The 12,778-nt window shown below is 51.7% G+C and overlaps 4 protein-coding genes across 4 annotated transcripts; 2 read left to right on the top strand and 2 right to left on the bottom strand.

Annotated features, from left to right (window-relative positions):
• Window positions 1–3,121: 3,121 nt before the first annotated feature.
• G6M90_00g074730 (uncharacterized protein) lies at window positions 3,122–6,355 on the bottom strand (the record flags this gene model as incomplete). The annotated part of the gene is made up of 1 exon (XM_014690108.1): window positions 3,122–6,355. One exon carries the CDS (start codon window positions 6,353–6,355, stop codon window positions 3,122–3,124), a length of 3,234 nt encoding a protein of 1,077 aa, XP_014545594.1.
• A 757-nt stretch (window positions 6,356–7,112) lies between these two features.
• On the top strand, window positions 7,113–7,694 carry G6M90_00g074720 (uncharacterized protein; the record flags this gene model as incomplete). The annotated part of the gene is made up of 3 exons (XM_014690109.1): window positions 7,113–7,247; window positions 7,325–7,429; window positions 7,491–7,694. 3 exons carry the CDS (start codon window positions 7,113–7,115, stop codon window positions 7,692–7,694), a joined length of 444 nt encoding a protein of 147 aa, XP_014545595.1.
• A 1,081-nt stretch (window positions 7,695–8,775) lies between these two features.
• On the top strand, window positions 8,776–10,545 carry mfs1_5 (MFS siderochrome iron transporter 1; the record flags this gene model as incomplete). Its single annotated transcript, XM_014690110.1, has 1 exon — window positions 8,776–10,545. The coding sequence occupies one exon, from the start codon at window positions 8,776–8,778 to the stop codon at window positions 10,543–10,545; it is 1,770 nt and encodes a 589-aa protein (XP_014545596.1).
• A 284-nt stretch (window positions 10,546–10,829) lies between these two features.
• Window positions 10,830–11,969, bottom strand: dnaJ_1 (Chaperone protein DnaJ; the record flags this gene model as incomplete). The annotated part of the gene is made up of 1 exon (XM_014690111.1): window positions 10,830–11,969. One exon carries the CDS (start codon window positions 11,967–11,969, stop codon window positions 10,830–10,832), a length of 1,140 nt encoding a protein of 379 aa, XP_014545597.1.
• Window positions 11,970–12,778: the final 809 nt, after the last annotated feature.

Raw genomic sequence — 12,778 nt, 5'->3', positions numbered from 1 at the left:
TCCTCAATTTACTCAACATGGCCTACCTACCATTCCGCCACACTTCTGTTTCGTGTTACGAACACTAGTCACTCACGCTTCATATGTCTCACCTTTTTCACACGACATCTTATCTCTTTTACATATTATCCCTAATATTTCCTTTGCTACATGATACCTGTTTTCTGGAGTACGGCGCTATTGGAACACACATAATCCACACAAGATTGCTAATATTTGAGCAAATTCTATTTGGCGAGGCACAATCATGACGATTCACACGGCTTCTTGGGCATTTACAGCGAGCATGTATAGCGTCTCTCTATTTTCTATGAAATACCATTTTATTACCACACTTTGGAGTAGTACACACCTCGTCGCGTGACTGTACCTGTCCTTGTGACTTGTGAATTGCGTGTCCACTGCCAGAAAAAAAGAAACTTGTTGTAACGTACCGTCAATATCAATTTCTCTCCGGCCTGTAGCAATAGTCCACTTCTGCAATAGTAATCAGACGTTGGAGATTGGGTTGTCACATTATCCACTCGTCTATCCACATCTATCCGCACCTTGTCTATAATTGAGCGACCTTTCAACTTGTGGGGAGGCATCAAATGAGGAAATGGGAGGTCAGCAACGATGTTGAAGGACGGATACACGGCGTGCCGCGGGAGGAGTCGAGATCACAACGGCCGGTGCCGGACATCCATGCAGGGAAACCGTTGCAATCGTCATCCATTCCGAGGCTAGCGCAGCCGTCAACTTGGTGAATCTGAAACTGCAATGTAAATACGGTGAATGAGAAATATACATGTGTAGAGGCAACTAAGCATGCAGGTTGCTCATTGATACACGATGTATGGTCGGTGTGGGATGTAGAATCCCCTGTTGCGATTCGCTATTGGTGTTGCAAATCGCTACAGAGACATTCACGTTCCCACCTGACATATAGACGACACAAACAAGTTGGGAATAATCTACTACTACCCTTGATTTCGCATGCCAGCGCACGTAAAGTGGGATATCGTCACACACGGGCCCAAGACCAACAACCACGAACCACGGAGGAGCTCACTGTAGTATGGAAGGACGGTAACATGAATTCAACACCATGGTATCTCTCTACGTCAAGCCAGCTACGTCGTCGAACTTGGTATTTCCCGCGAATAAACGCAGGGAATCTAGTTTGTTCCGACTCTGCTTCTGGCCATGTCGATCTCCCAACGTGCATGGCCGCCCAGCAAGACGCAGCTCGGTGGTCGACCCCTTCTTCTCTCTCCGCAAACCTTGCCTCTTCATTTCTCGACTGCGCTGCAAAAGGCGGCCGGTGCGACATTCTGCTGTAGCCTCGGCCTCTGTTTCTTGCCAAGTTGGGCATCCTAGCCCTTCCGTGCTACACCACCACATGTCTCCGTGATGCGGTGCAACACTGCAGCCGTCCCAGGACGTCGTCGCTGGTGATTATTCCCAGATCATTCCACAAACCCGTCATCCCGTCACTTGGCTCCTTGGCAACTGCGCGCCGCCGGTTTTGATCTCCCCCGCATGCCGCGATGAACGCACACCAGTCACGTCGCGGTGCGTCACACCATCTTGAACGGGGAACTGCAAATGTGCCTCGTTCCTGGGCCACATGGCACGTACAGTATGCGCCATTCCATGACCATTTCGCTCCCATCTACTCCGTACACCGCCTTGGACATGTGTACCTGTGTGACTCGGGCATCGTCAGCTACGGCGAACGGCTTTCTCCAGATCGGACTTTACATACCGCATTGGCGGAACGGGGGTTTGCATCCTTCGACCATGATTGTTGCAGGTCAACCGACGATCCCCCTCCCCCAGCCCCCCTCATCCTCCGTCGTGCCTCGTTTCGACGGATGGGTACGGAGTAGTTGTCTCTCCAGACCTGATACGGGCGAGCCCCGAAGGGTGAATTCTTCCAAGCGATGCAGAAACGCCACGGTGCCATCCAAGCCACCAACTCGGTCTCACATTTCCCCTTTCCCTCCTAGTCTACCACTCCCGTGCCTGAACCCTGCCCAACTACTCCGTAGACAAATAGCGCGTCACGGAGCGGGCATTAATGATTGTCGTTTCTCCCAACAAGATCACCGGAACTGCTGAAAACGCAAGATTTGCACAGGGGTTGCACGCCGCTCTTCTCCAAAGCGAACACAGTCTTCTTCGTCGGCCAAACACCTCCCAAGCTGGTTTCGTAGCCGTCACCATGAGCGCGGTCCCTTTCAGCCCTGGCCGTCGATCGCGTCAGGTGTGGTCGTCGGTCAATCAGCACAACTGACATGACACTAGTAGGGATCGGAAGGACATGAGACGAAACGATAACGTGTAGCCACCGCCGACGGGGACCCGACGGCAGGCAGCCGTGGCTTACCCAAATTCCCCGCAAACGACAAGGTCAAAAGAATCATGGCCAACGTGCAGGTTCCTTTCCAGGAAAGGCCAAGGTATGTGTACCCGAAGGTGTGTGGTGGACTTGCATGTTGTCATGTTGGACTGTATGCCCATCATCCACGTGATACAGATCTGAGATAACTACCTAGGTACCTAGAGGTAGTCATCCAAAGCATCTTGCCTTTGCTCCCGCGTATGTTGAATAGGATGAAATTGAACAAACAAAGCTATATATTGCGCGAAGTGCGGTGCTTCGCTTGAAATTACGCCTGTGGCTTGCGACGCTGGTTGCCGCCACTCTTCTTGGATCGTCTGTCTAGCTTTAACTTGTAACTTGGCTTATGCACGTTGCGCCAGGCAGAAACGTCCGAGATGCTCAGTCTATAGAACGGATAAACAGCACCCAGTGCCATTTGTGGCTATTCTATTAAAATACATATGTATAGTTGTACCTGTGGTCTAGTCGTTACACTGTGTTTGTCAAAAAAAAGCTTTTACCACCGTCTCAAAGAAAAATGAAACGAGCCGGCAAAAAAGGTACCATTGCTCATATTCCATTCCTGATATGCCATGTAATCGTACACCTTCAGAACGCTGAAAGGTCCTCAGCAGCGAATGCCACTGCTGCATGTCCCCGTTGGACGAGCAATTGTTAATTTTGCTTCTCAAACTGCCACCCCCAGGCAGCTACTCGTCACCATCGACTCCCGTTTCTCTTGCAATATCATCAGTGCGTTAAAATCCTCACGCCCTGCAGGATTAGTCCAAATATCAGGCCTCTCGCCACCTCCTCTATCTGCAAGCAGTCAAACACCCTACCGAGTGCCTCACCCGTGGCCGCCTGTCCCATGACACCCATCAACGCTGCCGGGACTCCACTCTGGATGAGAAGCCTGCGTGCCTTAATTGCCAACTTTTCCTTTTCGTCAGCTGTCATTTCTTCCGGCCAGGTAGCCCTCTCTTGGTCTGTGGGCATTGTATTCTCCCGAAGCTTGCGCAGCTGAGCTGCGATTCCAGCGTCCGATGTGTTTGCATCGAGCACAGATGACTGGATCAAAGACTGCACAGTGAGCAATGACGGATTCCCCGGTCTCAGGAGGAAGGACTTGGCTGCGGTCAGAAGCGTGCGGCGAATGTTCCATGCAGACGAAAGAGTATACATCTCATTAATCACAGCAAACAGGAGCTCGACGGCCACTCTGGTTTCTTGCTCCGACATCTGCGAGTACTGTTTGACAGGCTTCGTCATCGTCTTCTTCCCACTATTCGGGGTCGACAAGGACGGCGCACTAGAGCTGTTTGGTAGACCGCGAATAGTTTGATAGATGTTCGCACCATCGTTTTGTCTCGATTGTGTTTCATCACCATTCACTGATGATTCATAATCACTCATCATCTCGTCTGGTGGCGGGGGAAGCTTCGTGAAATCAAGACTAACGGTCGAAGGTGACCGAAGTGCCGCCAAGCTAGATGCTCTACTATGCTCCATGCTGGGTCGTGCACTTGCTGGGCCAGATCCAGTCTCGATTCTCTCAGCACTGCGACCCATCCTCCCCATCTCACCGTCAATATCGCCTACGGACTGGTAACTGGGCCGTCGCGACATTGGTGCCATCTTTCCGGGTTGGATGGAGATAATCGAAGAGCGTTGGCTGTCCATGCTAGCTCTATCTGATCTGGCTGGAGATCTTGCTGAATCCACTCGAGGCGGCGTGGATATAGATAGTCTATTCACAGACCCCGTCAAATCGACTGACTGGCTGGTCGATTTCCTAGTCAAACCAGCAATGTTGCCGAATACTCCGCTTACACCGCCAACCAATGTCTTGCCTCCTTCCACAGCACCTTTGGGCGCAATAGTAAGAACGTCAAGCATGTTCTTGCCAACAGTCTCCCAGCCAAAGGATTTTGAGTTACCGTGTGTATGGCCCTGAGACTTCTCCAGGAAGCGCTTCATGCCTTCACTCTCAGCCAGTGACTGATACCAACACCCGTCCCTCAGGTACCTTTCAAGCTCTCCCCGGAGAGACTCTCTTGTGTGTATTTTCCAGCTTGGCAATTCTTTGTGCAGCTCCATAAATGCAGTGGCTCCAGATATAGTTGCAATCCTCCTCAGAATCTCATGTAGCGTTTCAAAATCTGAGTAACGTCGAACAATCATCCATCCAGTATGTGCAGACGATGACGGCTCGACTTGGATTAAATAGTCCCAACTAGGTTTGCTGCGAATCTTGCCGCCGTCACCTGAGGCATCATCGTGCAAAGTAAACGACGCGTTATGAAGCGTAAGAGGAGCCTTTCGAGGACCATCCTCGTCATTGTCCTCCGATTGACCTGGTGGCACAATCTGATCAAACGAAGTAAAGTGCTGCTCACTGGACCGCTGTGGTGATGACTTTTGGCTTGGGGACTCGAGGCCAGATCTGGGCGTAACGGGCGTGTTCTCTGCTTCACTCTTGGTAGAGTCTGTCGACGCGCCTCTGGGAGACGACTTTTCACCCAGTCCCTTTAATACAGCGGGCTCTTCGGGAGTTTCGGGTGATTTCTGACCGGTTTCCTGGGATTCTGACACCAACTCTACACTCTTATTAGACGTATCTGTCCTGTCCAGATTGGTATCGTCTCTCTGTTGTCGTTCATCATCTCGAGCAATCATTGCATTCATTCGTTTCGTTTCTCCCATGGCACCTTCCAGCTCTTCATCGGCTCTACTCAACTTTTTCTTATGGCCGAGTGATTCTTTCCGACGCGACCGATCCAATTCCAAACTTGAACGAGCCACTACAGGCTTTGCAATGCCAATGTTGCCTACATTTCCGTCAATGTCTGCAAACACGTTGGACCCAGTGTCACGGCCAGTTTGCATTCCGACGTCAATGGCCTGGTTGATGTCTGGTTCGCCAGCCTCCAGAAGATACACAATCCATCCATTAATCCATTCGGCCTTGCTGCAAGTCTGCAGGGTTGTCTCAAGCACAGAATTGGCAAGGATTTCTCGAAGGAAAATCCGAGCTGGATCGCAGTTTTGGACACCTTGATCCAGAAACCCCAAGAGATCCTCAGCTACCATCCTGAACTTGGCAGCTTGCTGTTTCTGATTGAGTAGGTTGGCAAGTCGAGAATCTGGATTCGATGCCAGGTAATTGTATACTGCATCTGCTGCGGTCATGTTCGTTTCAGGAGGCAGGTCCGCAAAAGCCGCAGCGAGCTCTGATAACAGCGCGATGACGATGGAAGAACCGTTCGCAAGTAGATCCAAGAAAGCGTCTGCTGGTCGTTTCTTGGATATTCGATTGGAAATAGACAGCAGATACGAGTTCAGCGTCTTTCGGCAGGACAGAGGGAATGAATGGTCGCCTGGTATAATTGGACTATACCACCACTTGACGTAGTCTCGAATGACTGCGTCCACAAGTCCGCCTAGGGCGTCCCGTGTTTCTGGTCGAAAATCGTCAAAGGACTTAGAGGCAGTCTCTTCGTAATCGCCATCTTGGTTGCAATCATTCCTTTTGCACTGCTGCAAATCGAGCCAGACCCTATCGAGAACTTCTGGTCCCTTTTCTCCCCGCACGGCTTGCGCAATGGCTGGATTTCTGGTTTCTAGCGAGATCAACGCTAGCACACCACCGATGGCACCAATTAACAAGAGACCGATTTGGCCGAGGAGGGCATATATCATAGCAGACGCTGCGACTGCAACACCTGCTAGGGTCGCTGGCGTGGCTTCGGAAATGAATTTGAGAGCTTTGGCGGCAAGGGCAGACGTCTTGTCGTCGAGCTCCGTAGGTTCCGCTGTCGACGCCCGAGCCACATTTCGGTCCCTTGAGTCGGTCTCGTCGGTCTTGACTAGGTCATGTTGGTCGCCTATCGTCGCCGTCTCGGGCTTCTGGGCTTCATACTCAGGGGTTGGTTCGTGGGGGGCGGCGAGCTGGTTTACGCCGTCGCAGTTTGTTGAACTCATGGGAACAACCCGTCGTTGGTAAAATGGGACGGGAGTCAACCCAAGCCTTGGCGAGAATCTCAATCGGAAGATGCTTATGGCACCACGACAATGCTATGGCGCGGGTCGAGATCAAGCTGGGTAATATAAGTAGATGCCAAGTGGGGAGAGTGCTAGCCTCTAGGAGATGTTTCGAGTCTGATCCTATCGTCGCACTGGATAAGCTACAGCGTCTCGAAATTGAGATCCGTTGCCCTGGTCATCCATCAGGAGGAGGGAATTCCGGGGCTGCTTTCTTTCTTGGGGCCGAGTCAAGTCAACCCCTATCAGTCGCTAATTTTAGTGTTGCCGTAGTGCGGCCCAGCCGTCAACCCGCCAATCTGCCAATGCTGGCCTGCGCCACTGGTACAAGCTGTACGGAGTACGCAATTGGGATTTTCAATGATATCAATATCAACGTCGGCAACTTGCAATACACAACAAGGGCAACGTTGTGGGCGCTTTGGCTTGCGAGATAGATATGGGCAATAGGACAGTTGGGCTTTTGGCACATGCATCATTGTTCCACGAAACGAGGGCAGCTGGCAGCCGCGCAGCCTAGGATTTCTGTCACGTGAGATCGTGTTGCAGCTGGCCCAAATGTGACGCGTCAAGCAGCACGGTCCAGTTTCAAGCTTCCACTCCAAAGCCGCAGCTTTTATCCAGTCGATTTCCAAGTAACCCGGTGCACCAACTCTGGAGAATTTTGATCAAGCCTCCTCGTTCATCGCACAGAATCATGTCTCCTTCGACCAAGAGACGGGCTGCTGATGATTCTGATGAGGATCAAAAGGTCTCCGTCAAGAGTTCGAAGAAGACCAAGCACAATGTCACCGCCGATGGCGAAGATGACGACGGCAACCCATTTTGGGAAGTAAGCTGCAATCTACGTCTCTTGCGTCACTTGCGATCATCCAGCTTTGTTCTGTGGGCTAATTCAGCGTACCACAGCTCTCAAACAAACGACGCGTGGGAGTGTCGCAATTCAAGAGCGTGTGCCTGATCAACGTCCGAGAGTATTATGAAAAGGATGGCAAAATGCTCCCAGGGAAAAAGGTGCGAACCCCGAGCGCAGTGTGCGTATCCGCTCTTCTATGCATCCTAACTCGATAAACAGGGAATATCGCTTTCTGTGGCCCAGTACACGGCGTTGTTAAAGGCCGCACCTGGTATCAACGCTGCACTTCGACAAATGGGCCAGGCCATGGAAGATGTTGACGACCTAGGTGATGCGACAGTCGAACCAACAAAGAAGCCCAAGAAAGAGAAGAAGAACGCATCCAAAGCCAACATTGACGCAACAAGCGACGAGGAAGACTAGAAGACCTACCTTCACAGCATCAAAAACAAGAAAATGAAGAGGGAAGGCTAAGAGATGCTGACCAATTTCTTTGCATGGCGTTGGGGATTTTGTTTCCGCATCCAAAAACCCTATTTGGATCGGGAGCACTCGATGAGTGCTTGGTTTTACTTGTGGACTATCTGGAGTCGTATTTCCTGAATTTTTTCCCCCTCTTGATTTGTTACTTGACGATGCAGCATAGGAAGGACGATTATGTAAGATGCACAAAATTGCTCTGGTGTGAGGGAACTGGTGAGCGTTATACCACTTGAGGGAGGCTTGTCTCGGTCGGCTCGCCTCGGGACATGCAGAGTCCCCCACCAAATTCAACGGACAATACTTGGCTATAGGTTAGGAACCTAGGTATTTGCTATTCAATACATGAATGAAAACGAAGCTTGCATGGTCGAGGTTGGCCCTGTGCTTGCCATAATGCTGGTGCTGGATATTCGGAATACGTCAAGATTCAACGCTCGAAGCTCGAAGCCGAGCGACGGCGCTTCTGGTCTGAGTGCCCCACCCCCTATTACTTCCCCACCTACGGAGTAACTTCTGAGCGTTAAGGTTCAGTGCCACCAGTTGACCCGTGCAGGTTGATTGCATCCCGCTGCCGTGGCGGTTGTGGCACGAGACGTTCAATGTTGGAGAGAGACTGCCTGGTTGCATCTGACGTCGCTGGCCCGTCCACTCGACCGCATTCTGTCCTCTAGTTCCTTCCCAAGCCACTCTTCACTCGCTGCTCTACGTTCTGTTTTACAATCCAGTTCTCCATTGATCCTGAATCTTTCGCTTCGCCAGTCTAGTCTGCAGCACGCTCGTTGCTGTCGCAACCTTTGCTCTCTGGGTATTACGAGCAGTTCAACTAGACTTGGCCCCAACTGGCACACCCGTCGTCGATAAACCCCCTTCCAGAGTCTGGTCTCATTCAGCTCAAACACAACGTACAGCGTTCTCCATATGCGTCCGCGATCGCTTCTCAGATTCACTTCATCTTTTACTAAATGCTTCAATCCATGATTTATCTCGTTGCAACCTTTGGTGTGCTGCCACAACATTCAACATGAGGCTCCCATTCCGAATACAACTTGCCCGTGTCGAATCGGTGCACAACTACGCTGGAGTGCTCGTTCCATTAGAAGAAGCACACCTTCATAGCAAGTCTGCAAGATCTGGTCGTACGGAATATGAGTCACGACAAGACAGCCATGACGATGACGTCGAAGCCGGTGCGGCCGAGGGCAAAAATTCGGACAGCGAGACGCAGGGAATGTTGCAGATGGAAGCGGCAGAATACACTATCGAGGGCTTGCGAAAGGAAACCAGGAGAGGCCGCCAAGGCCAGTGGACCGAGTATGAGATCAAGTCGAAGCTTATTAATAAGGCCATCGGTGATATTGGCATGGGAACATACAATTGGCAATTGTTTGTCCTCTGCGGTTTCGGCTGGTTCGCCGACAATCTTTGGTTGCAAGGCGTGTCCCTCACCTTGCCTTCGCTATCTGCTGAATTCGATATTTCAGAAAAAAGGGTCAGGTACACCACAAGCGCTCTTTTTGTTGGCTTATCTCTGGGAAGCTTCATTTGGGGTATTGGGTCTGACTTTCTCGGCCGCCGCATCGCTTTCAACTTCACGTTACTCATTACCAGTGTCTTTGGAATCGCATCAGCCTATGCACAGAGCTGGGGGGCCGTCAGCTGTCTGTTTGCTGCCTTGGGATTCGGCGTCGGGGGGAGCTTACCCGTAGATGGCGCATTGTTCCTCGAGTTTCTCCCAGATGCGTCTAGTTCGCTTCTTACCTTGCTTTCGGTCTGGTGGCCAATCGGTCAGTTGATTTCGTCTCTAGCTGCTTGGTACTTTATCGCCAACTATGTCGTGGATCAAGGTTGGCGATACTTTATTGTTTCCATTGGTATCGTCACCTTCGCCATGTTCGTCATCCGATTCTTCATCTTCCGGCTTTTCGAGTCCCCAAAGTTCCTCCTCAGCAAGGGCCGCCAGGATGAGGCCGTGGCAGTTGTTCACGGCATTGCGTACAGAAACCAGACAAAGACTTGGCTCACCTCAGAACTCCTGGATCTAGTTGCCGCAAACGATGACGCCGGGCCCGAACCTGAAGCTTTGGGATCGCACCTCCCCATTTTATCTGGGTCTAGTACTCTGTCCAACAAGCTCAAAAGTTTCTCGGGAGAGAGGCTAAAGCCCCTCTTCCAAAACAAAACCTTGGGCTGGGCCACGGGGCTTATCTGGTTCTGTTGGGCCACCATTGGAATGGGGTATCCCCTTTTCAACGCCTTTCTACCCCAATATTTCTCTCACGGCCACGACGGCGGTCAGGAAGTACCATCCGAAACATCGACAATCTCAAATGAGACCTACCGAAACTACGCCATCACTTCGATCATGGGGGTACCAGGCAGTGTGCTGGCCGCATACCTTGTTGACTCTCCGTCTCCTTTCTTCGGCCGTCGTGGCACCCTGGCTGGTTCCACGCTTGTGTCCGCCATATTCCTCTTCCTCTTTGTAATATTTGGAAAGACGCCTACCGCCCAGTTGGCATTTTCTTGCGTTGCTGCATTCTCACAAAACATCATGTACGGTGTACTGTATGCGTTTACTCCCGAGATCTTCCCCGCTCCTGTGAGAGGGGCTGGAACTGGAGTGGCAAGCTTCCTGAACAGAATTACAGGGTTAATAGCACCGATCCTGGCTGCGAATATTCCCGGAGATGGGGCAACGACGCCCATTTACTTATCTGCTATTTTAATTTTATCGGCGTTTGTGGGCATGTGTTTGATTCCCATTGAAACAAGAGGTGCACAGCGCCTCTAAACGGCTTTCAATTAGTTCGGGACAGGATCTGGGTCTGAGCTGGATAGATTGGCATGTGTTCGTCGACGAACATGAAGCCAGGTTTACGTGGGGACGATGAAGCGAATCGTGTATTATACGCTGTATGCGTTTACCTAACACGGGATATTGTACATTGTTGAGGCCAGGTGTTACATATCATGGTCTATTAGATGTCAATTCTAGCGCAAATACATCCCTCTAAGCTATACAAGTCTTGAAATGTGAACTACATGCAGGGTAAACAAAAACGGCCAAAAAAAACCCTATCGGTTTCCCTTTGCACCGCTGGGAGCATCTATTCTTCGCTTCGTAAATGACTTCCCCATAGCATCTCTAACCATGGGATCCGCCCGAATGGTATTTTGTACAAGCCACTCCCTCATCTTGCCCTGCAAGTTATGCACGCTGGCCGTGTCGCCCTTGAACGGCGCAACCTCCATATCCATCAACCGTCCCGCATCGGCATCAAGCTGCTTCGACAACGTCTCGAGGCGGACCAAGTTCTCCCGCAGTGACTTTTCGTCATCAGCAGCCGTCGTCTTTTTCGTCTTGGGGCTCTGCACCAGCAACGGTCCTATTTGCGAGAGCGCGATGTACACCGTCAAGATGAGCTTCCTCAACAGCGCTATGAACTGGAATGGCAAATAGGGTTCGCGAAATGTGACCCGCGTCATGATTGCATTGGCCAAATTTAAAATGGGCGGGAAGGCCGGCCTCGTGACGGTATGGATTTCGAAGAGGAAGAGGGTCAGGAGGATAAGCCATCTGTAAAATTTGCCGAACTCCAAGTACCCGAACAGACCGAGGACGTAAATCAGGGCGGCGGCCACTCCGTAATGTGGCATGATGTTGTACAGCACACCCCGCGTGACAAAGTCCTTGATGGTCGCGCACTTTTCCCAGCTATTCATATCATGGCCGAACCGTTCGTAGGCGAATCGCTTCGCGACGTCCTGGAGCGTGTCCGAGGCAAGCTTCAGGTGGATGAAGAATTTGGAGGACTCGGCAGCTTCCTCGACGCTCGTCTTGTCCGGGTGATGGAAGGCAGCAAGCCTGCGGAAGCGTGACTTGACCTCGCGGTCGGTGGAAGCGAATGGCACGCCGAGGGCTGAATAGTAGGTGGGCTCGCGGCGAAGGTCGTGGTCTGCTTCATAGATGGTGTAGAGGAGGTAGGCGGTTACGACGAGGATGTGGATTCGGCGGCGATGTTGGGCATAGCGTGGGGTGCCGGCTTGGGGCTTGGGGTCGCCGGCACGGATGGTGATGCCGTAGTAGATGGTTTGGACCCAGGAGGATGCGAGCTGCGAGGAGTCAGTGGGTGGTTTGAAGGCGAAGGGGAGGAAGGGGGGGGTTCGTACTCCGGGCAGGAAGGACCAGCCTATCAAGGAGAGGAAAGCCGACATGGTGAGCGATGAAGCATCACGATGCTGTGTTGGTAGAGGCGGCGGCAGCGGTGGTGATTGTCGGTTTGGGTGTTCTTTGAATCTTTGTTCAACCGGACGATTTTAAGGACAGAGTGGCGCGCAAGATAAAATAGGCCAGTGCCTGGGGTGCCTAGGCGGCAGTGGCTGGTGGGGGTGGTTGCATGTGTCCACGTAGCTTCATCAGAGTCAGGCTCTTGCTCGTCTGCTAAGCGCTACCGGCGAAACTGGAGGGGTACGTGGTATCTCAATGCTATATTTCGTTGTTTTACTCATTTGGCGGTGATTTCTACGAGTTTGGAGATTGGCCTTGTCCAGGAGCATTCGCAGTCTCGGCGTTGCACTCATAGCTGCCGTGCGTGGTTATTTTTAGCCGCACATTCCAAGTTGACGTTTGTCCAACCAGACTCGAAAGGACAAGACAGACAGTACTCTTCCTCCAGCCCAGGTTTTTCGTCCTTCAAGAGGATGTAGTAAAGACTGTTTTGCATTTCAGACAGCATGTCCAATAGTGCTCGACAGTCGGCCGTTTTATCGTATGTGCCTCCATGTCGGCACACAACTGCCGAATCCACCAAACGCAGGCCCCTTGTCCCTGCCATTTCAGCACTTCGCGGTATGCTTTGGCCGAGCTGTACGCCAGAAGTTGAAGAACTGTCTTCAAATGTTTGCAGCGACTAGTCACCAGTCTAGGTCAGGCGAGCCGTCGTCTCCAAAACTCGCGATGGACGGGCGATCCTTCGATGTGTGCAGGTCTTTGTTTCTCGTGACCTCGGCAGACGACACAGCCT

The sequence above is a fragment of the Metarhizium brunneum genome, chromosome 4, assembly GCF_013426205.1.
Source record: "Metarhizium brunneum chromosome 4, complete sequence".
Lineage (NCBI taxonomy): Eukaryota > Fungi > Ascomycota > Sordariomycetes > Hypocreales > Clavicipitaceae > Metarhizium > Metarhizium brunneum.
This window is presented reverse-complemented; position numbering and strand designations above follow the sequence as displayed.